This window comes from Vidua chalybeata, chromosome 7 (genome assembly GCF_026979565.1).
Source record: "Vidua chalybeata isolate OUT-0048 chromosome 7, bVidCha1 merged haplotype, whole genome shotgun sequence".
NCBI classification, from domain to species: domain Eukaryota; kingdom Metazoa; phylum Chordata; class Aves; order Passeriformes; family Viduidae; genus Vidua; species Vidua chalybeata.
In genome coordinates, this window is record NC_071536.1 from 15,843,064 (window position 1) to 15,868,884 (window position 25,821).

The window sequence follows — 25,821 nt, forward strand, 5'->3', positions numbered from 1 at the left end:
AGAGACGGGCAACAAGCATGTAGAAAGGAATGGAATGATTTCCATACACAATGAGTAGCACAAAGATAACTCGGGATGTGGTACAGGTCTTATAAAATTGAATTTTATGAAAGTACATTTAAACAAAAATAATTTCTTGGCACTGAGGATTGTAGGTATTGGAAGTGGTTGCAGAGAGTGCAAACTGGTTTACATCAGTTTCAGGGGTAACTATACAAGAGACAGTCACTGGAATGTATCAAATACACAGAAAACACCTGAGTCTGGAAAATTTTTGTGGGAAAATATGAAAAAAGCAGGAAATACAATGTCTGTGCTTCCCCTGTTCTGTCCTGTCTGTTGCTACACTTGTATTTTCTAGGTGCCTTTAAAGTTCTTGTTGCAAATCTCAGTAGGTGTAGAGTATTTGTCTTAATCCTTGCTCTCTTCAATAGTTTGGGTGGTTTTTATGAGACTCATTGCAAAAAAAGATGGTATCTTCAACTCTCTTGGAAAGACATTTTTTAATTTAATTTTTAATTAAACCAATTGAAACAGAAGAACAATACTAACAGGTTGTTAAACCTAGCTATGGCTGCCAGAGCACTATGAATTGCTTTGTTAAATCCTCCTGTAGCATAAACAGTGTAGTGCCGATTTTTATTTGCATATGTGGTAGCTGTTAGCTTGTGTTATTATTTTGTTTTATAGATCTGGTTCTTAAATACTGGTGCTCCCCACTGGGCAAACTGTGCTGTGTCATTTCCTAATAAATACCTGAACAAATAATTCTCTGCCTCTTTCCTACTCCATCCCTCCCTGCACTGAAGAGGATAATTTTGTGTAGGGATCTAAGATCAGTTTACCCTGCAGCATTAATCTTCTAACAGAGAGATACTATTATATTTTTCCAGCGTGCTGTAATCCACCCCAGTTTCTGACATATTTAAAGTGTATTAATTGTTAATGTTGCACTTCTTGAATTCTAATCATGACCAGCTTGCATTCAGGGCTCCAGTTTGGGCAGGATCATTACCCACTCCCCTGGGGATCACAAGTGGTACTTTCTGGAGGCAGCATGAGTTGTTTTATTTTTGTGGATTTTTGTTCTTGTGCTGCTGCATGTGTTTGAAGCTGGGACTTTGTGCACAGTCTGCATTGTGTGGTTGTGAAGTGCCTGCCTCGCGCTAGCGCTGTGGATCGTTATTTGGAGTGCACAGAGCAGTCATTGATCACTGCTTCTTCCCTTTATATTTTGTTTTAAACGGGACTGCAGATACTTGTGGGAATTTCTTCTATTTCTTTTCACCGGTCTCAGACACTCCAAATGGTTGAGGTACTTTTGAACATTACTCTTTTCTTCTAGATTAATTGATTAACACGTAGTCTTTAAGTTGAAATGTAAAACATATCTTCCATTTGAGAAAAAACCCAGCCAACTCTTCCTTAATAATACAGCAATATTTTAACATGTATAATAAATGTAATAATATATATTTATTGTCATATCTATTATAAAGTGGATGCTCAAAAAACTTTAAATCTGCATGTATAAGTTTGATATACTATGTCGGGCAATGCCATAAATGGTACAAGTCAGAAAAAGGGGGTTTTTTTTGTTGTGTTTCATGCTTTTAGACTTTGAACTCTCACTGTTTCCTAGAAATAGGAGAAACAGGTAACAAGGGCATTTATTTCAGGTTTTTTTTGATTTTGTCACAATTCATTGTAACAACAATGCATCAGTAAATAATTTACTAGATGATTCCAGATGAAGTGGTTTTACTTTTGTATTGTCACGTGGTAACCCTGTGACAATGAAACACAGTATTTAGTAGCAGAAGATAAATATTAAATTACCTCTCTGGAAAATTTATTACTAATGCCATTTACAGAATCATGCATTTGGTTTAAAATGAATGCAGCAAAAAACATATGTAACCATTGTCCAAAAAAAAAAAAGTGTTTAATGTTAGGTAATATATTTGGGGAATATCTTCTCAGGCAGATACAATGCAGTAAGTTCTTCTTGAATTTGTTGTTTGTGTGTGTACATATATGTGCAGAAAGTCCTCAGTAGTGCAGGCTTCTCTGGAAGCTTAAAATTTGTACTAAGGGAAAATTAAAGTCCTTATCTTCATGTTTAGAAAGTCTAGAAGCAGGTAATTTCCTGTTCTAATTCTTCGGTGGATCAGTTACTTCAGCTGTTCTCTTGTCCTTTTGCAAGTCAGCTTAGTACCAAGTGTGTCTTGTGTATCACCTGGGATTAAACAGCAGGTTTGGTTTCTTCTAAGAGTGTTGTAAAGGGAAGAAAAAATCACTGTGGTTGCAAAGCAAGCTTCGGAAAAATCTAACTTTATAAAAAATCAAATTATTTTCTTCTGAACTGGCTTAAAAACAAAATGGGGAAATAAGCACTTATTTTTTGTTGTAAACTTCCATTTTTTTTCCTCTGCTCCAGAATCCATTCTTTATCTTAGATAAGGATGAGGGATCACACATACACAGATGCTTATAGGAACATTTGGCTTGAAAGGGGGTCTCAGATATCATCTGGTTCAACATCATGCTGAGAGCAAAATCAGTTGTGAGACCAGACCAGATATTTTGCTTTTTCTTTAATTAGAGTATTTTTGGATGAGGAAATGAATTTTAATCTGTATTCGCATCACATTCGGAAGAATGACATGTTAGGACTGAAGCCTCAGCACAGCAGCAGTTCTAAATTCTGTTTGCTGAACACCCTGTGTCATTGCCCAGAGGGGTCTGTGATCCTGAGCATGTTCGTGACCAACAGGAGTCCTGATATTTAGCAAAGATGTAATCAGTTCTGAGTTCCTGAAAAGTTTCAGTCAAACTTAGGAGTAATATATTCATATTTTTCCCTTATCTCACATTTCTCACAATGTTAAAATGTTCTTTGAAGCATGCTAACTTCCTTGGTGCAAACATTCCCTTCATGTTCCTCCGAACTTCAGCCTTCCCATGGGCTCTGTCACTCATCAGTTCTGCGTGGAAATGCTTGGGGATTGTAACCTCTTTTCCTAGCAAGTGGTATTTGTAGCAGAGCCTGCAAAGGACCTCCTTTCACAAAGAGATCTCCAGGAGAGAATATTTTTCAAATAATTGCAAATATTTATCACTCAAAGGAAAGCACGTAGAAATAAATGACAGTGACTTGTCAGGGTGCCAAAGTGGCTTCTGTAATATGTCTGTCGGGACAGTGGGTGATAGGGGAGGGCTTTCATTTGCAATTCAGGTGTGGTCGGGGGGCCCTGCAGCCCAGAAGATGTGCAGGGTTGGGGAAAGAACTATTTAATAACCTGGGGATGACAGCTACAATGAAGCTGCCTTTTTTCTTCATTAGCTTTGGCATGCTACCAATTCCCTAACCTGTGTTAAATCTAATTATGATGAGGGCTAGAATCTTATTTCTCCTGTTTATGTCAAAAAAAGAAAAGAAAAGAGCTTTCTGCTGGAAGTGTCATTTTTTTAAAAATTTTTCTTCTGTACTCTTTATTGCCCTGAAAAGTTGTAAATTGGTTATTCTTTGTTCTCCAGATGGATCCTGTGCAAAAAGCAGTCATAAACCATACATTTGGAGTGTCCATTCCCCCAAAGAAGAAGCAAGTCATTTCCTGTAATGTCTGCCAGCTTCGTTTTAACTCTGATGTAAGTATTGCCAATTTTCTTCCTTATTTTTTTTTTAATTTGGTGCATTAGGTATAATTAATCTAAATCTCTTTTTCCCAAATAACTCATTCCAGTTCTACCTGCATTCTGCTCAGTCTGGTGGGTTTTTTTGTCCACTCAGAGGTAGAAGTCCATAGAGCATGAACTCTTAATTTTCTTACATAGCTCTGGCATGATACCAGTGCCACATCCATAGGTGAGATCCCATGTGATGGTACAATAACCTTCAACAGGTATTGCAAAAAGAAATGTTTGCCTGTTTTTTTTTTTTTCTTAAAATAAAGGAAGTGAAGCAGAAAAGCTTCCCAGCTAGTTCTCCAGGTCATATTTGCTTTTCTTCCAGAAGAAATAGCTTTTTCTTGTTGTTTAGATGTCCTTGCTGATATCTCTTTCCATTTTTAAATAAAGTCACTCTTCCAAAAACTTTCATTTATAATAAATATAAACACTTAGTTCTACCTGTCATTTTGAGTATGAGAAATTCAAAGAAACTGTTTCCTGGAGGTTAATTTTAAAAAAATCATTACAAAAGAGTAATGGTGTTTAAAAATGGTGAAAAAAGAGGTGTTTTTAAAATATATAACCATTTAATGTTTCTTCCTAAGTAGCTTGAAAATTAAAGAAATTCAAGGAAACTGTATCTAAGAAAATTATAACTTCTGCCAGTTAAGGAGTATGTATTTGTTCTTGAAGACTGTTACTAATGTCATTGTGTTAATAAAAATAAACTCAAATTCCTAGATGTTATTTTAATCTTGAGGGTAAGACTAAATCCTGAAGTGATGTGTTAATATTATATATTTTTCTGTCATAATTTTGGCCTCAGAACCAGTCTTCCAAAGCCTTTGAGTATTTTGTGCTCCTAGAGGTTTGCAGTAAAGCACCCATACCCATGACCCTGGTTTTCTCTGCCTCTAACACTGCACTTTGAAAAGTGTCTTGTGAAGTGTTTTTCCCAGTTTGCTTTTCTTGTCTAGGCTGGTAAGGATTTTGAAGCAGTGCTATCTCAGCTTCAAATTGATTTCTAAATCTGTCATCATTTGACAAGCTTATTAAACTTCCTTTGAAGTGGCAATATCTGCTTAGTTAACTCATCTCAGAAGTCATTATTTTAAATTTAGTTTGCTTGTCTTCTTTAAGGTTAAGATTTAAGGGGAAAAAAAATCTTTTCTGCTCTGATACTTAGTTCAGGTATCTCCTTTTACTGATTAAATCAAGGAACCAATAATATTTTTAAAATTTTCTTTGGCTTCATGGATCTTGCTTCTGAGGTGGATCCATCACCAGTGAGATGGCTCAGGCTGTCCTCACTCTTCCCTCTCCTCTTGAGGTCAGGGTCCCCCTGATGATAGGATGTGTCCCCAGAGGGGTCACTCACTTTGTGCTGACATTCAGGTGAAAAAACCGCAGTTCAGGCAGATAAATTGAACCACAACTGAGTGGCTTGAAACAGAACAAAACAAAAAAAAAAAAAAAAAAAAAAAAAGGCAAAAAAAGAGCTGATATGTTTTATCATTTTTTACTTCTGTCAACCAAGCAATTTTTCCTGCTTATACTTACAAAGTAGAACGAAAAGTGCATGTCATATTCTGCTTTAAATAGTGGCATCACAAAAGCATGGCAAGTTATAGCTACACTTCTTCTTCTGGGCCAGGTGTATTCAATAGGGTGGAGTGATCATCCTTTGTTTGCTGACTGGAGAAGAGGGGAGTCATATAGGTGTGAACCTTGTAACTGCTGAATCTTTCAGGAAATCAGTTCCACCATATGACATGCTTTTGAGTAGCATCAAACTCTGTTAATCTGCATTAAAACTTCAGTGTAGCACATTGCAGAATGAGATTAGTAGTACCATCACTCCACACTTGCAGTTTCTTCTAGCTCTACAAGGCTGACATACTTTTTGTTGATAGGCACTCCATTCCTTTGAACTTTCTCTGACCTAAATCATGCAATTCAATTAAATAAAAATGTCAAAACTAAACTATGAAGAGTATTTTTTTGTTTTGTTTGTTTTTTTAATTTTTATTCTCCTAAATTAATTTCATTTGCATGGTGTTTGAAGATGCTGGTTTCATTCTGGTGGTGTTTTATCAATTGCACAAGAAACACAGTCAGTGGTTATTCATGTGTGAGAAGAAAATTGGTTTCCTTGCCTGCAATCTTTTCCTTGTGCTGTGGACACTCACTGGTCTGAATCAATAGACCAAAACAAAAAAACAAAACAAAAAAAAACAACAAAAAAAAAATCAAACTAGTCAATTTGTAGTGGTCAAACCTCCCACTAAATTAATACAGCGAATTGCAAAGGTTTTGGGTTTCTTTTGCTTATGTGTCTGCACATAGCTTTGGTGAGAGTGTTCTGGCATCAGATTCAGAGGCAGGGATCTGCAGCTACCTGCAGGAAAAGAAAGATCAGAGATGTGAGGAAATTTTAAAATTTAAATATTTAAAAATACATTGTCTTGAATGTGGAATTGTGCATGTTGAAGTGATGGCTTCTTTATTTTCAAAAATAAAGTTTGTAGAATGATTTTTCTTCTGCCATATAATTTGAATAGTATTTTCTAACTGAACTCTTCAGGATCTCCCAGTCTTCAATTTCTAAAAGTACAACATGAAGAAAACCTCTGTGTACAAATTCTTAATTTTATCTAGTCTTAACTTGATATGTCTGTCCTCTTCCAAAAAAAGAAATTATAGTATTTGACTCATACTTACAGACATTCACCATCATACTCTGCCTGTCCTTTTTTAATATTTTCAGCTGCATTTTGGTCAAATTTGAAGTTGTCTATTTCGGCTAATAAATTCTGCTACAAGAAGTTTGGACACCACTTCCAATCTCTGTCAACTCCAGGAGAAACTGTAGTATGGAAGAGATGATCCAAAGTCTCCTGAAACAGAAAAAGTATAATATCATCTCTGAAATAACAGCAAACTGAAGTTGTCTTAATAGCCTGAACTTTGAAGTCCTTCAGGAGAATTATATCTGTAAAAGTAGTATCAATATTACAGCAATGATAGCTGAGGTTGCCTTCAACATTTTTTTTCACTATCTGTTTAAGATACCCCAGCTGGAGCTCAGAGTGGGATTAGGTGCTTAAATTGAAGTGTCTTGCTGTTGGAGTATCGGAGGTGCCTGGGACATCCACAGCAGGCTGACAAAGGATACCTGAGGACATGCCAAATTATATGGGATGCCTGCCTCTAGAACTGAACCCTCACCCATTCAGTTTGCCTTCTGGTTTACTCTTTGTTCTTCTTCTTTTAATTTTCTTTCTTTTTCTTTTATTTTGAAGAGGAGAGAGAGAGAGAAGCAGGATGCAGTGAAGAGAAAAAGCATAGAAGTATAGGAATAGAGGAAGTGAAATGGGCAAAAAAATGTGAGGAGGGAATAGAGAAAAGGTCTCTTTCCTAAACTTGTTTGTAATGGTGGTAGATACCAGGAGTCAAGTATAGTTGAAATAGTTTAGAAATCTCATTTTAGGAAGGATAGTGTTATGAGGATTGATATTAATGATGTTGATTAAACAGTATTGTCAATGAGATATTTATTCTAGTCTGCATAAACTTCATTCTTTTATACACAGGAACATACTCTTTTCGAAAATAGTTAAAATAAAAAAAAAGGAAAAAAGCAATATTATTCATCAACAGTTGCAATTGGATATGCTTCAGTGTTTCGGAATATACACAGGTATTTCCATCTTTGCATCAAATTATCTGTAAACACCATGTTACTTTTTAATTTCTTCATGGTGATGACACTGCATGTGCTTCAGTGCAGCAATGACTAATGTGTCAATGAAGTTCAAGCTATGGTCTTACGTTAATAATCCATGAGAGGCCAGGCAGTAGAAGAGGAAGAATCCTCTCCATGGAACAGATTGTGATTGTGAGTCAGATTTTACAGTATGTGTATTCCACCAAGAGGAAGCAAGACATGCTGTGAAAGATCTATCTTAACCTTTGAAGAAATACTTTGGTTTTATCCTTTTAAGAATTTGGGATTAATTACATAGGTTTGTATGGTGATAATAATTATATATACTACAGACATTGTAGCAAAACCAAAAATCATCTTGAGTGAGTATTCTGGTTCTGCCCTGGACAGGGCTAATTTTTTGCAGTAGCTAGGAGAGGCATGGCCAGGGGCCTGGAGACTCTTCTACACCACCTCCCATCCTTGCTAAGAGTTGTCTTTAAGAAGGGGTTCCCACCACTCATGGAAATATGGCAGATGGAGCAGTCTTATTATTTATTATTGGGAGATTTTATTTATTGAGAGCAATTATTTATTGTTGGGAGCTTCTTTTTCTTATACCTTTTGTTATTAATATTGTTGCTTTTACTGCTCATCTTCTTATCTCATTGCTGTTTCCATTAAATTGTTCTTGTATCAACCCAAGACCTTTTCCTTTTGTGCCTCCATTTGGAGGGAGGAAGGGAAGTGACACCTGATTTTAGCTGCAGTGCTAAACTGGGGAATACCATTCCTAAACCACGACAGTGAGTTTACTGAATCCATATGGTGCCCGTAGTAGGGTCCAGTAGCAAGAGGGCAAGGAGAAAATGGCTCCTTTTTATCCCATACCGAGTCCTTCTCTGCCTACCCCTGGCTCATTCTTTCTCATTCCTTTTGGCCAGCAGAAGAATCTGCAGCATTTTCCTCAACTGGTGTGTGGCAATAAGTCTCCAGCAGCTGTGGAGCTTTGGCCCCAAGATGACTATTCTGCTATGGCATCTGACAGTGTAGCTTGCAGCCATAAGGGAAAAGGGAGTTGTAGTTGGAAGGACATTTGTTTGGTTCCTGCAGAACTGCTCTTTTCTCCTTAGCTGAATTGTTACCTTATGTTCAAGTAGTTTCTCTTCTCCCTGGAAGAGAAAGCCTGAAGAAAAGGAAGCTCAGAGGTTACCTTATCACTTTCTATGCCTACCTGAAAGAAGGTTGTAACAAGGTGGGTGTCAGTCTCTTCTCCGGGAAACAAGTGATAGGATGAGAAAAAACTGCTTCAAGTTGGTCCAGGGAAGGCTTAGATGGGCTGTTAGGAGAAATTTCTTCACCAAAATGAAGTTGTCAAACATTGGAATAGACTGTCCAGGGAAGTGGTGCAGTCACCATCCCATGGAGGTATTTAAAGGATGTGTAGGACATGTTTTAGTGGTGAACATGGCAGTGCTGAGTTAACATTTGAGCTTGCTCTCAAAGGCCCTTTCCAACCCAAAGGATTCTGTGATAGTCCACTGAGTTTTAGGAGCTTAGGCACTATACAGTAATGTCAGTACTAATCTAATCCGTTTTTCCAGCAGCCATGCTTCTCTATATCCAAACTTGCATGGTGCCTGGAGTCCATGTGCTATTTTTCTGATTTTTGTTTGGTGGAGTCCTTTTGGTAAACAGATTTTGTCATCTGTTGATAGTGCCTAAAATCAGTGAAAATGTCTGCTTCCCTCTGCACGCTTTGTTTCTTATAGAAGTATCTTTAGCCGTGGTACAGCCTGGTAGGCACTGTCTTGTTCATAGGGTATAATTGGATTGAAAATAAACTTGTGTCTGCACAGTGTGTTGCTGTATGGGTAATGACTGCTAGTCAGCCCTGATTTTTGGTGTCACCTCAAAAATCAAGAGGAGACTCAAAAATCAGGAGGAGATTCAAAAATCAGGAGGAAACACCTTGAGGCAAATCAGAAAAGCAGATGTAACAATTTGGCATTAAGAGACAATGAAGGTCATCTTATTGTTGAATGCATTTAAAGCTAAAAAGATGATGTGATGATAGTGTTCATCTTTTTAAAAAGTCAGAAGGCAATTTTTTTAAGTTTAGGCAAGTATTAGCAAAAGTTGACTTTGCAGATTTAAATAAATCATGCTGTCAAAAGGATAATAAACAAAATAATCAATAGCATCACATAAAAATGTACAGAACTGTCATTGTCTTCTGTCAAACATTTTACACTTTTCTTATTTATAAGACTATATTGATTCTTTGGGTATGGAGGGTAGTGAAGCAGATAGGAGGTAATTAAAAGCATAAATCTCAGGAACTTGTGAAGGTAATTTTGTGTTTTGTAGACAGAACTGACAAAATGATGAAAGTTGTTAGCTCCAACATGACAGAAATACCGCATGATTATAGGGTACAGGGTTATAACATGATGGAAGTTCTGTTCAAATAACAGCAATTTAATGGAGCTTTTAACTAAGCTTGGTAAGGTGTTTTAAATATGACTTCTTATGACATGGTTGATATTCTCACAGCTTCTTGGTTTTTCTATGTTCTTTTCAATAATAATCTACCTGACTATTTTGAGAAATTAGGTTTTAGAAACCTGTAAGGATGGAATTGAAAAACTAATGCATAGCTTTGGTCTAAAAAATATATGAAAATGCCAGGTTTGCAGATTTCCTCAATTACATCTATTATTAATAACAAATGAGATAAAAATCTATTTTTCAACACTGCTTCCTAATTTATCATGTAATTCTTATTAGAGTTATGATTCTAGTCTAAATTCTTCATAATTTATATACTCAAATAAACGTTCATATTCTTACAGAATGGTTCTAACAGATAAACTAAGTGATAAAACATTTTGTAGACATCTTACTATTAAAAGAGCTTTCTAGTTTAGGATCTGCTGTGAATTGAAATAATATGTTACAAACATAAATACCCCTCTGCTCCTATCTTGCACAGTTAGTTTCCTTCTCTACCAGGACCACTGCCATTGTAACCAACTTGAATAAAAGTGAGCAGGAACACAGGTGTTGAGAGGTTCTTTCTACAATATAAATTATGGCTATATTTAGGATATATTTGGTTTTTTTAGCTTAAATTTATGTAAAATTTTATTGTGATATGCAGGAAAAAAATTCGTCTTTATAAGTACTCCATAATAGAATGGAAGTTTTCAGGATTATTATATATCTGTTCAGTCTTTCAGTTGTTCCATTTTCCAGGGTTGAACAGTTACTGGCAGAGGCTTTTGTGGTATTTTCAACAAAATATTTTTCATTAGAGATTACCAATTGTATCAACACCAAATGAACACAGGATTTGAGATAGAATCATTGAAGGTGGAAAAGACCTCAGTTAATCAAGTCCAGCCACCACCATGTTCACCACTAAACCATATCCCCAAGTGCCACACCCCAGGAGGTTTTTGAACAGTTTCCGGGATAGTGACTGCACCACTTCACTGGGCAGCCTGTTAGAGTTAGAATTGGTGTGGAGGATATTTCCCATCCAGGGTGGAATTCCCGCTTTAAGAAGGTGCAGTAGCAAACAAGAAGAAATAGGAGCTGTGAGCCACCTTTTTCAGTTCCATTTAGTTATGGCACTCACCTAATATTGTGCAGCTCAAGGCATGAACCAGCATTCCCACGTGGATGCTTCAGTCTCTCCCTTTTTTCTGCATTTCTCCTTCTTTCTGTCCATGCAGATCTATATATATTTAATTGTATATGTTAATTGCCAGACTGGATGATGTGGTAGCAGATTCAAGCATTCAGCTAAAGAGTTGATGGTGCAATTGTCTTATTTCCATGAAGACCTAATGAAAGGCTACTTAAGCTGCTCTTGAGTAAACCTGTAAAATTCTTGATCTCACATGCACACACTGAACCTTTAGACTTACTCAGGCCTTTCATCAGGTTAATGTTGCTTTGTGTAGCAATAAATTCAGCTAATTAGTCATTCACATTGCAAGTAGATTCTAAAACTCAGTCACCTGTGAAGTGTCAAAATGAGTCATGTGGATTTCAAACACACTGTCAGTCATTGTTCCTGATGGGGAATATTCTGTTATCTTTTGTACTGCAGTCTTGCCTGTAGTTCAGAGTTTTCTTAAAGGTAATACTGCTATCAATGAATCCATACGACCTGCCTGTTTCCTGGTCATCTAGATCTTTTCAATATATGCAGATTTACAAACATTTTTAACTTTCTACAAAGTAAAGCTACTGAAGTTGTTTTATGCACTACAATAGGTTAATGTCATTCACGTTTATTTCCAAAAGCCTGTTTACATGTAGAAGATAATTTAAATTGTTGATGTTTTATTAAATGCAGTCTAGTATATAAGGCTATTTTATATGTATTCTATGTAGTCATGCAGTTTAACATCCTGCTTGGATTTCAACCTTAATAATTTGTAGTTGCAAGTAGCAATTGTAAATAAAATATTGCATTTGTATCATTTTTAATGAAAAAGCTATCCTTTCTTACAGCCAAGTCATTAATCCTTATGGCACAGAGGCTTTCTCAAAAATTAAAACATTCATAAGGTTTGATTGGTTAGGGGTTTTTAATTAGTACTAAAGACTGTGGACAGAAATAAGGTGTATAAATTTTAAGGTGTATATATTAGAAAAATTATGGGGGAAAATTACGTGATTATTTGTCTGTTGATTGTATTCTTAATTATTTGCAACTTAATTTAAAATACAGCTATTCACTAAGCCATGGTCTTACAAATATGTAGACATATTTTTTTAGTGTCATAAAATATGCATCCTATTGATCAAAAAGTAATGCCAGACAAATGCATAAACACGCTTTTGAAATCTGGCCTGGCAGTACAAAGGCATTTTTTACATTCTGATTCATAATGTCACATTTATGGCAGCTTAAAGCTTTTCTTGTTCATTAAACCTTACTAACCAGTACTTGATGACTTTCTGTGCTGTCTAATAAGTAGGCGGGTCCTTTTTTAAAGTGTTGCAATGTGTATGTATCAAGCTAGTAGATCCTAGTCGGTATTAGATTCAATTCAAAATTAAACATTCCTTTCAGCTAAGGAGTTCTTTCATAGAAATATTTTCTTATTCCACTTTATCAAAAAGTGTCCTCCTAACCTATTATGCATTTAATTTCAAAATTGTAATAATGATAATTCAATGGTAAGGTTTAATACCAACTATGTAAGCAACAGATGTAACATAATATTTTTGAAATTAAAAATAAATATTTAAATAATGTTGAATTGTGGCACAGATAAATTATTTTACTGTAGAATGCATTAATCCCTACAGTAAATGCAGGTGTTTACACTGGAATAAAGTATTTTGCAATTAAAATCATTATACTATATGAGTATAGAAAGATATTCTGAGGTAACAGATTTTCATTTTAGTTTTTCCTAATTTTTTTATTTTCTTAAATATTGTTTTGCTGACACACAATTTGCATGAATTAGTTGTACTTAATGATGATCAAAATGTTCCTTCAGTATCCATTTAAAATATTGTATCCCAAAGATATTTACCCTTAAGTTAACTTTGTATTTTAGTGGGGGTTTATATTAAAATTGGTAAAGTACCTTTCTTTTATGCACATGAATTTTGAACCCTATGTGTGCACTTCCTGTGGATTACCTGAGCAAATGAAAATAAATTTTCAGCTTCTTGCCTTAACTAAAAATGATAATTGTATAAGTCATGGCTTATTTCAAAGATAAATCTAGTATTTCATTAATATACAAAGCTCATAGCCTCTGCTCTAATGCTGTATTTGTCTCATAATCAAGTTTTAAGTGAGACTAGGAACAAATGCATTTGCCTTGAATATGGTGCTTTTGCAAATATTTTATAAAATTAGTTATTAATGATCAGGAAATTAATAATCACAATAATTGGTATCAGTACTAATCAGAACTTGAGTTCCAATTTCAGATTGCTTCAGCTGCCCTTTTTTCTTTTGCTTGCTATGACTCCAGAAAACTCCAAAGGTTTACATAACATGGTAGTACAGCATTTCAGTTACCAAAAGGCAGGTGAATCAAATTATTTATACCACAGTGCATAAAAAGCAAACTCTGAATTTCAAGTATCAGAAAGGACTAGAAAATAGTGCTTATGTGGTTAGGAAAGATTGCTTCAATACTTTAAGGAATGCTCCTCTAACTTCATGCTTGGAAAGAGTGTCTGTGTTTCTATTCACAGAACAGAGATGAGTAGAGAAAGTATAAAAACTAAAGGTTTAACAAGGTGTAGCCCCTGGAACTGAAACTTGACAAAGTCAATGTAGAAACAAATAGTATCTACTTAACTAACAAAGTGAGACACTGAAACAATTTTTAAAGGTAGATTTTTGCATCCCCTAACTACTTCAAAATCCAACCTGGAGAATCCCACCCACCCCCAAAGCAATATGGTCTAGTTTGAACAGCATTGAAGAAGGATGACATTTCCAAACCCCTGCTTAGACTGATCACAGCCATACCTTTTGGCCTTATAACATGCAGCTATGAATTTGATAGATTATGATAATTAGAAAGCTTAAACATGGTCCATTCACCATGTTTCCATGATGTTATTATGGAAATCTTAATTTTAATCCCGCCTGGGCTTGTTTGTTCTCAACAGGTCTCATGTACACTGTATGAGGATTGAATGAAGGGAATCAAAAACTGTAGTAGGTTATTACTGATATTGCAGGCATCATTATTGCAAATATCAGCAGAAAGGCTTATTATCAAGCAATTGACTTACTAAGTCTTTCTCTTGAGTGCATTTATGTCTCTTATGTCATAGCTTTGGCCTCAGGCAGCATATGATCCTATCAACAGCACGCATATGCGCGGAGCATAGACTTCAAATATTTAAAGGGACATCATCAACTTGAGGATGCTTGAGTGGACAATCTTGTACTTGCTATTATTAAAAGTTAAAAGTATTGGAATGGAAAGGGTATGTATTCACCCCAATTTTTAGCTCCACTTTTTGTACACTGCAATGTGTGAATAGTTTATTGAATTTTATTGGTGGAAAACACTCTTCCAGTGCTTCATGTTGCAACTGCAAAGCTTAAGAGAAATGGAAAAAACCCAGCAAAGGTGGAGAGAGACAGGATGGGACTCCTGTGCCTCATAAGGCACATTGGCATAGCAGGGCAAAAACAGGACTGTGCTCCTCTGCCCACATTCAGAACTGGACAGATCCAACCCAGAAGTTGACAAGTGTCCCTTTAAGTAGTGCACATAGTATAGTGGTATAGCTGGTTAGTTGTTCTTTATAACCCTTAAATTGTGTTTGTATGCGTGTTAATATTTCAAAGGTTTTAAATCAAGAAATATTTTACTAGCAATTGATGAGTAAACTCTTTGCTGTTTTTATAATAAAGTTTTTAAAAGACATCTCACTTCCAGAGGAATTAAAAATAAAACTAATCTAGCAGCCTTTCTTACTGAATGCTTGCTTACTTAAATCTCCTATGAAAGGAAATATGCACCCACAACAACATACACTGTCCTTCTGAGATGGAAAGCACTGTTTCATAGGCTGTAAAATCACTTAAGTTCTGGTGTGTAAGAACTTCTGTCCTCAATTTTAGCAACAATTCTCCATCAGTTTAATGGTGTCAGTTACTTGTGTGAGGACTCCAATATGCTGTCTGTTCTCTTGCCCACTTCAGGTGTTTCTATTCTTCACTTCTACTCTACCATATGATAACACTGTTATTACATGCTGTCCCAAGGTGACTGTATTGTAATGCCCATTTCTGCTGATTTTAAAACAATTTTCCTCATTATGGCAGAACTCTTTATGGAGTTCTAGCATCTTACATATTATAGTTGCTCTTTATAAAAAGCATGTGACTTGTTTCATGGCTCGCTTCATTTAACACAGCAAACTAAATAAAGTAGTTGATAATTGATTGATGAGAGAGAATGAATGTGGTTTTGCATGAACACAGTGAAAGTTTACTTGCACTGATGTTCTTGTATGGCAGGTGCCAAGATGTGCTTAGAAGAAGCATGCTTTCTATGAGTGTTTTAATTTGAAGTAAACAGCAATATTAATTTTGGTTAATATGTAACCTTCAATAGAGGCACCTAGTGGTATGCCTGAAATGATGCTTTAAAATTGTGTTTGGAAATATTAATAATGCAAAGCTATTGCTGAATAGTACAATGTCATGAAAACAGACTAGTTTGGATAAGATTTTTTTTCTTGTCCATTATTTAGTAAATTAATTTATTAAGAAGTCAAGCTTCTAACAAAGTGATCTGATTTGTCAAGGCATCTGATTTAGAGTCAGGAGCAATGAAGGGGACTCAATATCATTAAAAAAATGGGCAGATATTTATGTCTAGCTTTAGCTGTGCAAATTCAAAAACACTGACCTAGTTTCTGAAGATAGTTTTAAGGCAAAGGTAAAGTAAACATCTCAGTACATATTTATACTATTCTGTTTGGGCAGATTAAGACAAAATAATAATTTTTAAAAGCTCCTCTTCTCCCTGTCCTTCAGGTCCCAATTTTCTTAGTATTTAAAAATAATATTCAAGACAATTTATAAAGCAATCAAGAGTGGCAAGTATTTAGTTTTCTTGTTGTACTTGAAGTTTACAGGTATGGTGTTTCCTCATTTTAACCCTTATTTTTTGATCTAATAGTAAAGTAATATTTTTCAATTGTCTCAGTTGCTGTTAGTATGAAAGTGAAAGTATTTTATGACATCTGTATTAGATCAAACAGAAGGAAAAATGGATTATTTAATCATGTTTCAGCACAGTACGTCTTTCTAACTGCAAGTAATAAAGACTGGGGAACACCACATGAAAATTGAGTATCATCTTTCTCAATTGAGTGTGTTTACATTTGTATAGTCCTTTAAATCTTTAAGCACCATAGAAGTAAGCAATTACATTAGGAGTGACAGAGCTTTATGTAATCTTGAAGCTTCTTTTTCCAAGTTACTGAAAACATGCCATATTCATTAAAATCCTGTCATTTGAATATATAAAAACTTACATCCATGAAAAATGTTAGTATAAAACTATTAAAATTTTTAGGTGGAATAATATGGTGCCTACTATTGAAAGTGTCACTTTTCTGCCTTGTCACCCATTGTATTATATACAAGTGCAAAAAAAAGTGAGCCTGATTTGTTCTCCTTTGTAGAGCCAGGCCGAGGCCCACTACAAAGGAAGTAAACATGCCAAGAAGGTCAAAGCACTTGAGGCAACGAAAAACAAACCCAAAGCTGGTTCTTCCAAGGACAGCGCAAAGGTTAACACGAGCTGCTCCACCACGCCAGTCACAGCCAACATCTCTGACAAATCAGGTCAATGAAAACGTTTTGTTCTATACATCCTTTACTTTCTCCTTTTTTTTTTTTTTTTTGTTTGTTTGTTTGTATGAGAGAATTCGGTTGCATGATAGTGATCCATAACTTGTCTTTTCTAAACTATTTACTATGCTTTCTTGTACAGAGTAGATTTGTTGTGATACTCTCAAATTGCTATTTCACGTCTCTGAAACAACTGGTGCCTCTGAATGCTACAGTGTATTGTTTTTTTAAACCTGTGAAATTTGCTATTAAGAAGTATGGATGTTCTTATGGCAATAGTGGATGGATTTGGGTGGAGGGTGAATTCTGAGTTTATGTTTTTAGCTGAAGCACAAGAAACCTTTGTAAGAAATGTTTCCTTTCTGAATAAGACAATCTTGTTCTAATAGGAAAACACATCTACAGAAATGTGCAGCCTGGTGGCCTGGGTATTTCCTGACTTTCACAGCTTGTTAGTGCTTCAACATCACTACTTTTCTTTTTTTTTTTTTTTACCCTCCAGATGAGTAATCTGAGGAAGGTCAGCAACACTAATAGCAGTAGAATTGCTTGAGTTTCTGCTCTGTCAGTGTTGTATTACTGAATGAAACAGGAGACTTTCATGAACTCGCTGCCACTGTTATTCAAGAGAAGGCCACTATTGTGGATTACCCAACTGTCAGTCCAGTAGACTACTGCTGATAAATTTGCTTCTACCTAGGGAGTAATTTATTATCCTCTTCACCAGAGCTGATCTTGACTGGAGTGCCACGAGGTGAATAACAGTTTTTTGACGTGCATTAAAAATAACAAAAAAAAAAAAAAAAAAATCTAACTCAAAAAAAATATCGGTGACTATTTATCATCCTGCTGTTTTTACAGCAGTTTCAAAACTCTCTGTGGGTCCTTAACAATGACAGTGGGTACCAAATTTTGTGTTGATTTACCTAGCAAATCACATTTTAGTTTTGAGAGAAATGAGCTAAGTCCAAGTAACATCATCAGGTAAACAAGACACGCTGCTATAAAAAGGTATCAATTTGTCATTGATAGGTAGGCTATTGAACAGAAAGAGATTTGAAATATTTGGTAAATATTTTATTCTCTGAAATATTGAAAATAGCTTTGTTTAAGATAGGTTACTACTCCAGGTGTACATGGTGACAACTCAGACAACTGCCAAAGTAAAATATCAATTAAGACTTTAGAGGATTTAACATGTTAAGAATTCGTCTGTGGTAACATAATTTTATAATGCCCTCCATCTCCAATGCCAAACATTGAGGTCCAGATAGCAAAAGTTTCATTTTTTTCAAACTCCATCTTTTTCTTACAGAAACCATCTGGAGCTGTTTCCTGTTTCCTTTGCCAGACTATGAGGTCTGAATTGAATTAATTCTTTTATTTCCTCTGCAATGTATCTAAAATCTACATTCAGTTTTTGATAACATAATACAACCACTCAAAAGGGAAACCTGCTCTTGATATTTTTTTTATTGCCCTGTTTTGACAGTGTGTTGTTATGCTATTAATTACTCTATAGAAATTAGACAGATTACCATCTGTGTCTGTTGGATTGCACCACTGCAACTGTTTCTACATTAAAAATAAGTCCTGGTGGCAATTTAGTTGAACACTTTCTTCCCATCAGGAGAAGAGTGGGATTGTCTGTGGAGAGTAGGCTCCTCAGAGCCTCTTACTGCTGTACAAGAGACTGAGGCTGCGATGTTTGGGAGGAAAAAACCCGAACTTGAGGCAAATTTTCAGTATTTGTATGGAAAGCTCATCACAGAGATGGGTTACAACTTGAAGATCAGGGGTTTTATCAGACTTGGAACAAACCATAGTTTTGTTCAACTATAGTTTCCCTTACAGATATTATTGCCCATCTATTCTTTGTCATGTGTTTATCTCCTTAATGTAATGTAATGTTTAAAAAACTAAACTAAAGCAGTTGTTAAGCTGCCTTTGGGTAGTGTTTAGAGCTTTTTTTTTTTTGGGGGGGGGGGGTTGGGTTGGTGGGGTTTGGTTTGTTTTGTGGGGTTGTTTTGGGGTTTTTTTGGGGTTTTTTGTTTGGTTGGTTCTTTTGCTTTGGAGCAAAAAATTTACTTATGCCATTTTTTCTGAATCTTTTAACACAGCTTTCATTCTCTGAGAAATCCGCTAGTACTAAATATTAACATTTTAGGAATATTTTCATTTTCCTTAGTATCTCTAATAGAAAGAATTTCAGTTCATGTGTTTGTGTTCTTTTTTTCTCCTGATTTCCAGAGGAAATCAGACTTCTGGTCATATAATCTATTCCTATATTTGTTCTTTTCTGGCTGTGTCTTCACAATTTTGACTGTATTGCTTAGTGTGCAAAAACAGAAAAAAAAATATGTAGAGATTTTAATCCTATAAATCCTATCAGTTTTACGAGAATTGGCCCCTAGGTAGAAGTCCTAACTTATGGTCTATCCTGAAAGATGCTACCACATATTGACCTCCTGACTGATCAGGGATTCAGCCTTCAGGATGAGACAGTTGCAAGTGTCTATGTGTGCTGTAGGTCTGAAAAAATTGCTTTAGAATTGAAATGAAATCAAGGAAGATAATTCAATTCCACCACTTGGGAAGCTGTTGTTTAGTCATTGTACTTTGGAGAGTTCCTGAGAAATGTTCATCAAGTAGTAAATAATTTCTGGTGTCCTTTTCTAGTATATGGCAGAGTAGAAAGAAAAACTAAACAGAGAAGAGAGTTCTACGTTCTTGTCATCTTTTTTTATCTGCTGAACTTCCATGGGTATTAGTGCAGAAAGGGTAGGGAGCATTACAGTAAACTGATAATCTGCGATTATTCTCTTACGTAGATCTGCTAATAAAGGGACACAAGAGGCATGCGTAGCACCCCTTCTGATGTGTTGTCATTTTGAATGAGATAATGATGAATGATTTGGAGCTCTCCAGACAGAACAGTTGTTAAATATTGAACTAAAATGTCAGGTTAAGTTTGCTACAGAGCCATGTGTTCTTTGAGTCAGACATAGCATGAAGTCCAAAACATTTACTTGTCAGACATCACCACTATAGTACTAATAGGAAAAATAATTTCACTGTTAGCTCAGCTAGTGATGAATCTATCAAAGGCAAAACACAAATTCATCCAGTCCTTATTTTTCAAAATGTATGATAGAGTGGTCTCTCTACAGCTTTTCCTTTCATCTTGAGAAATGTGGCTGCTGATAGAGATTAAAAAAAGTTAAATTAATCCTTAAGGTTTTTTGGGATATTTCCAGACGAATGTGGGCTCCTGTAGGCAAAAGTGGCCTCAGCCAAATGGAAAGGCATGACTGTGGTCTGAGCATGACAATGCCCACATTGTGAGAGTTCTTCCCTGCTATTGTTAATAGTAGTGTGACTTGGAAATGGCATTTGTAAATTGATCATCAGCAAACATTTAATGATACAGCCATAGAGCAGGAATGGTGCAGGTGACTGCACCCTAAGTGGGTATCAGTGGGTTTAACTGAACAAGTTTGCACTCTAACTTTGTTATGTAATCTCATTGTCTAAGCTCCCAACTCCTTGCTGTTCATAAAATACTTATTTATTGGTGCTTGTAAATACCACCACTCTCCCCCATTCACTCTGCAGACAGGAAAAAAACACCACAGATTGTGTGACAAAGTTGTTGCTCTCCTACTATAGCTGGGCCGTCTCTGCTCGTCCTGACTGGTATTTGGTGGTGGCTATAGGGGATGTATCCATAACCTGTCTCCCACACAGTTTCTCAAACCACACAGGAAAAGTCCAATAATGGCTATATAACAGTTTTATATGCTAGAAAATTACTACTGTGACCCTGCAAGCTTTTTTGTAGCTACTTTGACATGTGGTTACAGAACAGCTGTGTTAATAGCACTGGGAGCTGCTCATGCTGTGGTGGGCTGATCCTGACTGGATGCTAGGTGCCCACCAAAACCACTCTACCACTCCCACGCTCAGCTGAGCAGGGGAGAGAAAATATAGCAAAGAGCTTGTGAGTCAAATTCTGTCAAACATAAGGGAAACTTCTGACAGCTTCTCACAGAAGCCACCTCTGTAGCCCTCCCACGACCAACGCCTAGCCATGCAAACTCAGAATAGTGGCAAAGATTCCCTTCCCTCCCAGAGGAAGCCCAGGGTTTCCAAGATGGCTACACAGAAGGATGCATGTATGGCATTGCTTTGGGAAAGGGCAAGGGCAATAACCAGTACACAACATAGTGTAGAATATTTGAAGTGTGGTTTAAATATAGCTCCAAGAATGCAATAGAAGATGATGTCTGTGACCCCAGGTCAGCAAAGTCTAGATGCTTACAGTGATGAATCTTTCAGGAATGCATATGATAATTACTAGATTGAAATGTCACTGTTTACTTATCAAGCAAAGAGGAATTCTTTGATCCTACTTCTAAATCAAAATAAATAGCTCAAAGTGAAGCATACAAATTATGTGGTATCAACTTCTTTGCATTTTGCTTTGATATGAAAATTGGAAAGTAAATGCAACTATTTTAAACTACTCAAGAGTCAAAATCATATTTTAGATTATAAAAGATAATAATTTTTGGCCTTTGATCATTCTCTGTATGCTCTATTGGCCTCATGCCCATTTGTGAAATGATAGGTATGGGAATTTCAGGTTCAGTCTTCACTGCAGAAGAGCAGAAGACTCTGTTACTTGGGAATTAGTAGGTAGAGATAAACCCTTTGGATGCTCTATGAAACCCCATTTTTTTCAGGTGGTAGGAACAGAGAACATTACACACCTAATTAGGCTAAATATTAGAACCTGTTTCAAATCCTGACCCTTTGTACTACAGCTTTGCTCTGGGGCACTGTGTCAGGGCAGCTCAACAGGCAGCGCACAGGGTCATAGTGATGACAATCCAGCATTTGAGCAGTCTTGGGCTGATCTGCTGTGTATGGCAAGAATGGTGGGAAAAGGCTGCCACTGCAAAGTTTTTTTGCCAGCTTCTTCATCCTAAGTGTGTCCTGTAAAGAGTTATTCCAGTGGTTACAGCTGCATAACTCAAAATAGCAGGAGGTTATTCTGAGGAATATTGTCAAGCCATGTCTGGCACAGTATCTGAGTGAACTAGATCATGTTTGGAAAATAATCTGGACCTGCTGATGGACCTCGTAAATGACTTGATGTTGTGTAGACATACAGTAATTAGTTGTCCAGGATTGACAAATCCAAGCTTTATCAGTCTTAGAAAAGTTGACCTTGTGGTCTTGTCTGTGGGTTTTAGTTTATCAAAGGCTATTTGTGGATGCTTTCACAACAAAACTGACTGGTTTTTTTTCCTTTTTTTTTCCAAAATTACCATGCAACATGTTGAATCACATTTACTCAGGAAGCTTATGATCTCTCCAGTGTCCCCATTGCCAGTGCTGTGTATTCATCAGATATCAATGAGGTGAAATGTCCCAGTGGAGGGCTCAGTTTGTATTTCATGAGTCCACCATCAGGACACTCCCTTACTTATCTTGCTTTCATTGCTTATTTTAAAAATCTTTCTGCAAGTGCTTAAATTCTAAACTTTTACATATGCAGCTCTTTACTTGGACTGACACAAAAAATTATACCAGATTTCATAGCAAAATCCCTTTTCACTTTAACATTTGTTTCTATTTATCATCTTGTGTTCCACACATTTTAAATGGAATAGCTCAAATAAAATGTTTCTTATATAATCCTTCAGAAGTAGCTAGGAGCCAGAGACATACAACCTCCCCAGCTGAACTGTGGTGCATCTGTCCTGGGAAATTTGAGGTTATTTGTCAAACAGATACCATTATAAGATCCTCAAAGCCACAGTGTTTCTAATTATTCTTATAATTTTGTATAATGTACCAAAGTCCTCTAGACCTCGAAACAGGTTGTGACAAAGTTGAATTTGAGGGTGAGGCAGGGATAGGGAGAGGCTCTAAGAGAGGAACAGGACAATGATGTGTGGCTTGGTGTCTTCCACTGTGTCACTGTGCCCTATTTAGAGGTTCTGCCTTATGCCCTTCAAAGATGCTGGTGCTTCTGTGTGACCTCCCTCAAAAGCCACTGATGAGCCTCATCAGTTCTTCACATTTATGCTGACATAAAGAGTTCAGCTGAAGCTATACTCCATAAAATAACCATGCATTTGTGTTTATGTGGATTCAGATAGTGCCTGCTAAGCACAGGCATATTCCTGTTAGATAAAGGTATTAGTTTACGGTCAACTAAGTAGTAAATTCAATCTGCTTCAGCCACCAAGGAGAGTCATTTCAAGGGCATTTTTCCATTGCATTGTCTGAAGTAAGCTTTGTTCCTTTTTGATTCAGTGTTTCACAGCCATATGAAGATCCTTCTATATTGCCATCTGTTGAAACTCTACCCCCAAAACAGAGGTAATAGCACAGTATAGAATTTTCTGCTTGACCACAGTGCTTTTACAATTGATAATATAAAATACTATTAATAAATGCTCATAAATTCATCACAGTTACACTGTTGCAAGCACCATATGTGTACTTACATCCATGGCACATGCAATGCCTGCATTTCATTTAACAGTAAATAGCTTCTGGGCATTTTCTGGCAGGTAATTTCAGCAGCTCTTTCAGGAAGTTGCTGTTTGGTTTATGCTCTTAGGATGAAAGGTGAGCCAAAAGAAAAATTAGCAAGTCAAAGTCTGTTAACAGGAAATCATTATAATAGGTTGGTCTTCCCTGCCAGCCTTACTGTTCATACTTTTCAAAAGTAGATATTCAAACCTCATCTTTCTATGTGTGTCTAAATCTGAATGGAAAACCAGTCATATGGTGTATTTTGCTGTTGATAAGCTCCTGGGAGCTCCTGGGAAATCTTTGGTCTGTCTGTAATGCTAGCTACATTTCAAATTCTGCACCTCAACTGAAAACTGCTTATAGGTGCCATTAACTGAAAAACAAGCTCTGCAGCTGACAGACATACATTGACGAGCTGTTGCAATTCTTGTTCAAACTGGAAACGGTCAAAATTTTCTCTCTTTAGTTATTGTAGCAATCAGAAATATATGCAACCAGGATTTTCCTTGGAAGGAATGATAAGGTTTTGCTTTTCCTGCAGTAAAATAAGAATAAGCTTTGGATCAAAATATATTGTAAGATGAAATAAGACTCTTTTGGATGTTCTGCTCTGTGCCTGAGCACTCATGGTCCTGTATCATTAACAGTAAATACCTCTAAGCAATTCTACTTGGTCATGTTCTAAAAACATGAATTTCAAAGCTTTTTTTTTCTTTTTTTTTTTTTTTTTTTTACCAGCATTCTTAAAATGATACAAAGCTTTTCTTTCTTTGAGAAGTAGAGATAGGCATATGGCCAAGCAAAATTGACTCTACTAGTGTTGCTGGACAGGGATGCTATCAGCTACTGAGATTTTTTTTTAGCTAGATGTATGTGGTCTTTTAAAGAATCCTTTCATATACATTGAATCTTTCAGCACCTTATTTATACTGTGAAATCGGGCATCTGTTTTTCTTGGTTGTTCTGTTAATGATTAAATATAGAATTGCCTATTGAATATCCCAAGAGAATGTTTTTATTAGGGTGATGGTGATAATGGAATGATAGTAAGGTGAGTATGAAATAACAATATAACTTGCTAAAAAGACACCTGCTGGTTCTGTTGGGTTTTTTAACAACCCTGGGAGAAATAATTTTAACTGTTTTTCATACTTTCACAATACTTATTAAAGCAACATATTTTAAAGAAATGAGGCAGTTCTTCTGATACCAAATATGATTTTTTCACTGGTGCCAGAGAATAAATAACACGATTCTGGTGATTATTCATACAACTGGTAGTTGAATAAAGTTTTCTCTGTGTTCAGTTGTGTGAAATTAAAGGCTGTGTTAAAGCTGCAAAATTTAAGTTTTCTCCTTTTCTCTGAGCCCTTGAATGAATTTAGTGTCCAAATATAAAAGAATGGGTCAGGACCAATTCTGCTTCAGTGAAGGGGGAAATATACTTAATTCCCTATAGTAGAAAAATTATTTATGCAAACATCAGGCTACTCATTATTTCCTTATTGCTTGTTTTCAAGGAGAATGAAAATATTTTAGTGTTGGTTAGACAAGTTATATCTAAAATGCAATTTATTTGTCAAATCTTGAGGGCATGACTGAATGCTCACAGTCCTCAGGCAAACCTGCTACAGAAGTGGGTGAGAATGCACAATTACAGATGTCATTTAACTGAAATGAAGACGAGTGTTTCATAGCTGGCTTTAACTGCAGTTCTGCCTGGGCAAGTACCCAGTGAGTAGTTCAGACATAGGCCCACAAGAATTTACTCGTAGAGTGTGTCAGTTCTCCTTGATTCTTTTATTTAGATGCCCATGAATTTCATATTAAGTTCTAAAGCACTTCAGCAGCTAAACAAAGAGTTTTCAGATTTTTGTTTTGCACAAACAACAAATGAAATATGTTTCTAGTAATATATTTCAGATTCATAAATGCTGGAGCCAATGTTATTTTTGCAGCTGAGATGATGAACTGAGACTAAGCAGAAGTGAAGGATCTCTGGGTAAAATACTGTATGTTTTTTATAATCTTTGAAAGTTATATTTCTAAGCATTCCTACATTATTAAAAAGTATAAAGACAGTGCAATACTGTAAGTTTGAATCCCAGGATGTCAGAAATAGATGTAGCAGAATTTGGAATGGGAGTGTAAAATATTTTCAAAATAATAGATGTCTGGTGTCAGAAAAAGATATGTTTATAGCTAGAAAAACATTTGCTTTCACCAGTATATTTTGTAATAGCAAATCTTAAAACAGACACTAGCCAGCCAACATAAACCAATTCCCTAAGAATCTCCAAATGTGTGAGTAATTGATTAAAAATCATAGGCAATACAGCAGGATCACCTCTGACAACCCAGTAATTAAAGCAGCAGGAACTTTCAGGTCAGGAAGGTGTACAAATAGGTACAGGAATAGATTTTGCAGGGCAAGGTTTTACATTTTCAGAGCTACATGTACTTCTGAATATTTTCTAATTCTCATGAGTCCACCTTCATAAAAATTAAACCCAACCAA

The 25,821-nt window shown here is 36.0% G+C and overlaps 1 protein-coding gene across 6 annotated transcripts in view; it reads left to right on the forward strand.

Annotated features, from left to right (window-relative positions):
• ZNF385B (zinc finger protein 385B) overlaps positions 1 to 25,821 on the forward strand; it is a 158,616-nt gene that overhangs the window by 118,729 nt on the left and 14,066 nt on the right. For all 6 annotated transcript variants that reach the window (XM_053948366.1, XM_053948371.1, XM_053948368.1 and 3 more), the window contains 2 exons: positions 3,541 to 3,651; positions 16,583 to 16,745. In XM_053948366.1, coding sequence (XP_053804341.1) covers positions 3,541 to 3,651; positions 16,583 to 16,745 — 274 coding nt within the window. The remainder of the gene's footprint in view (positions 1 to 3,540; positions 3,652 to 16,582; positions 16,746 to 25,821) is intronic.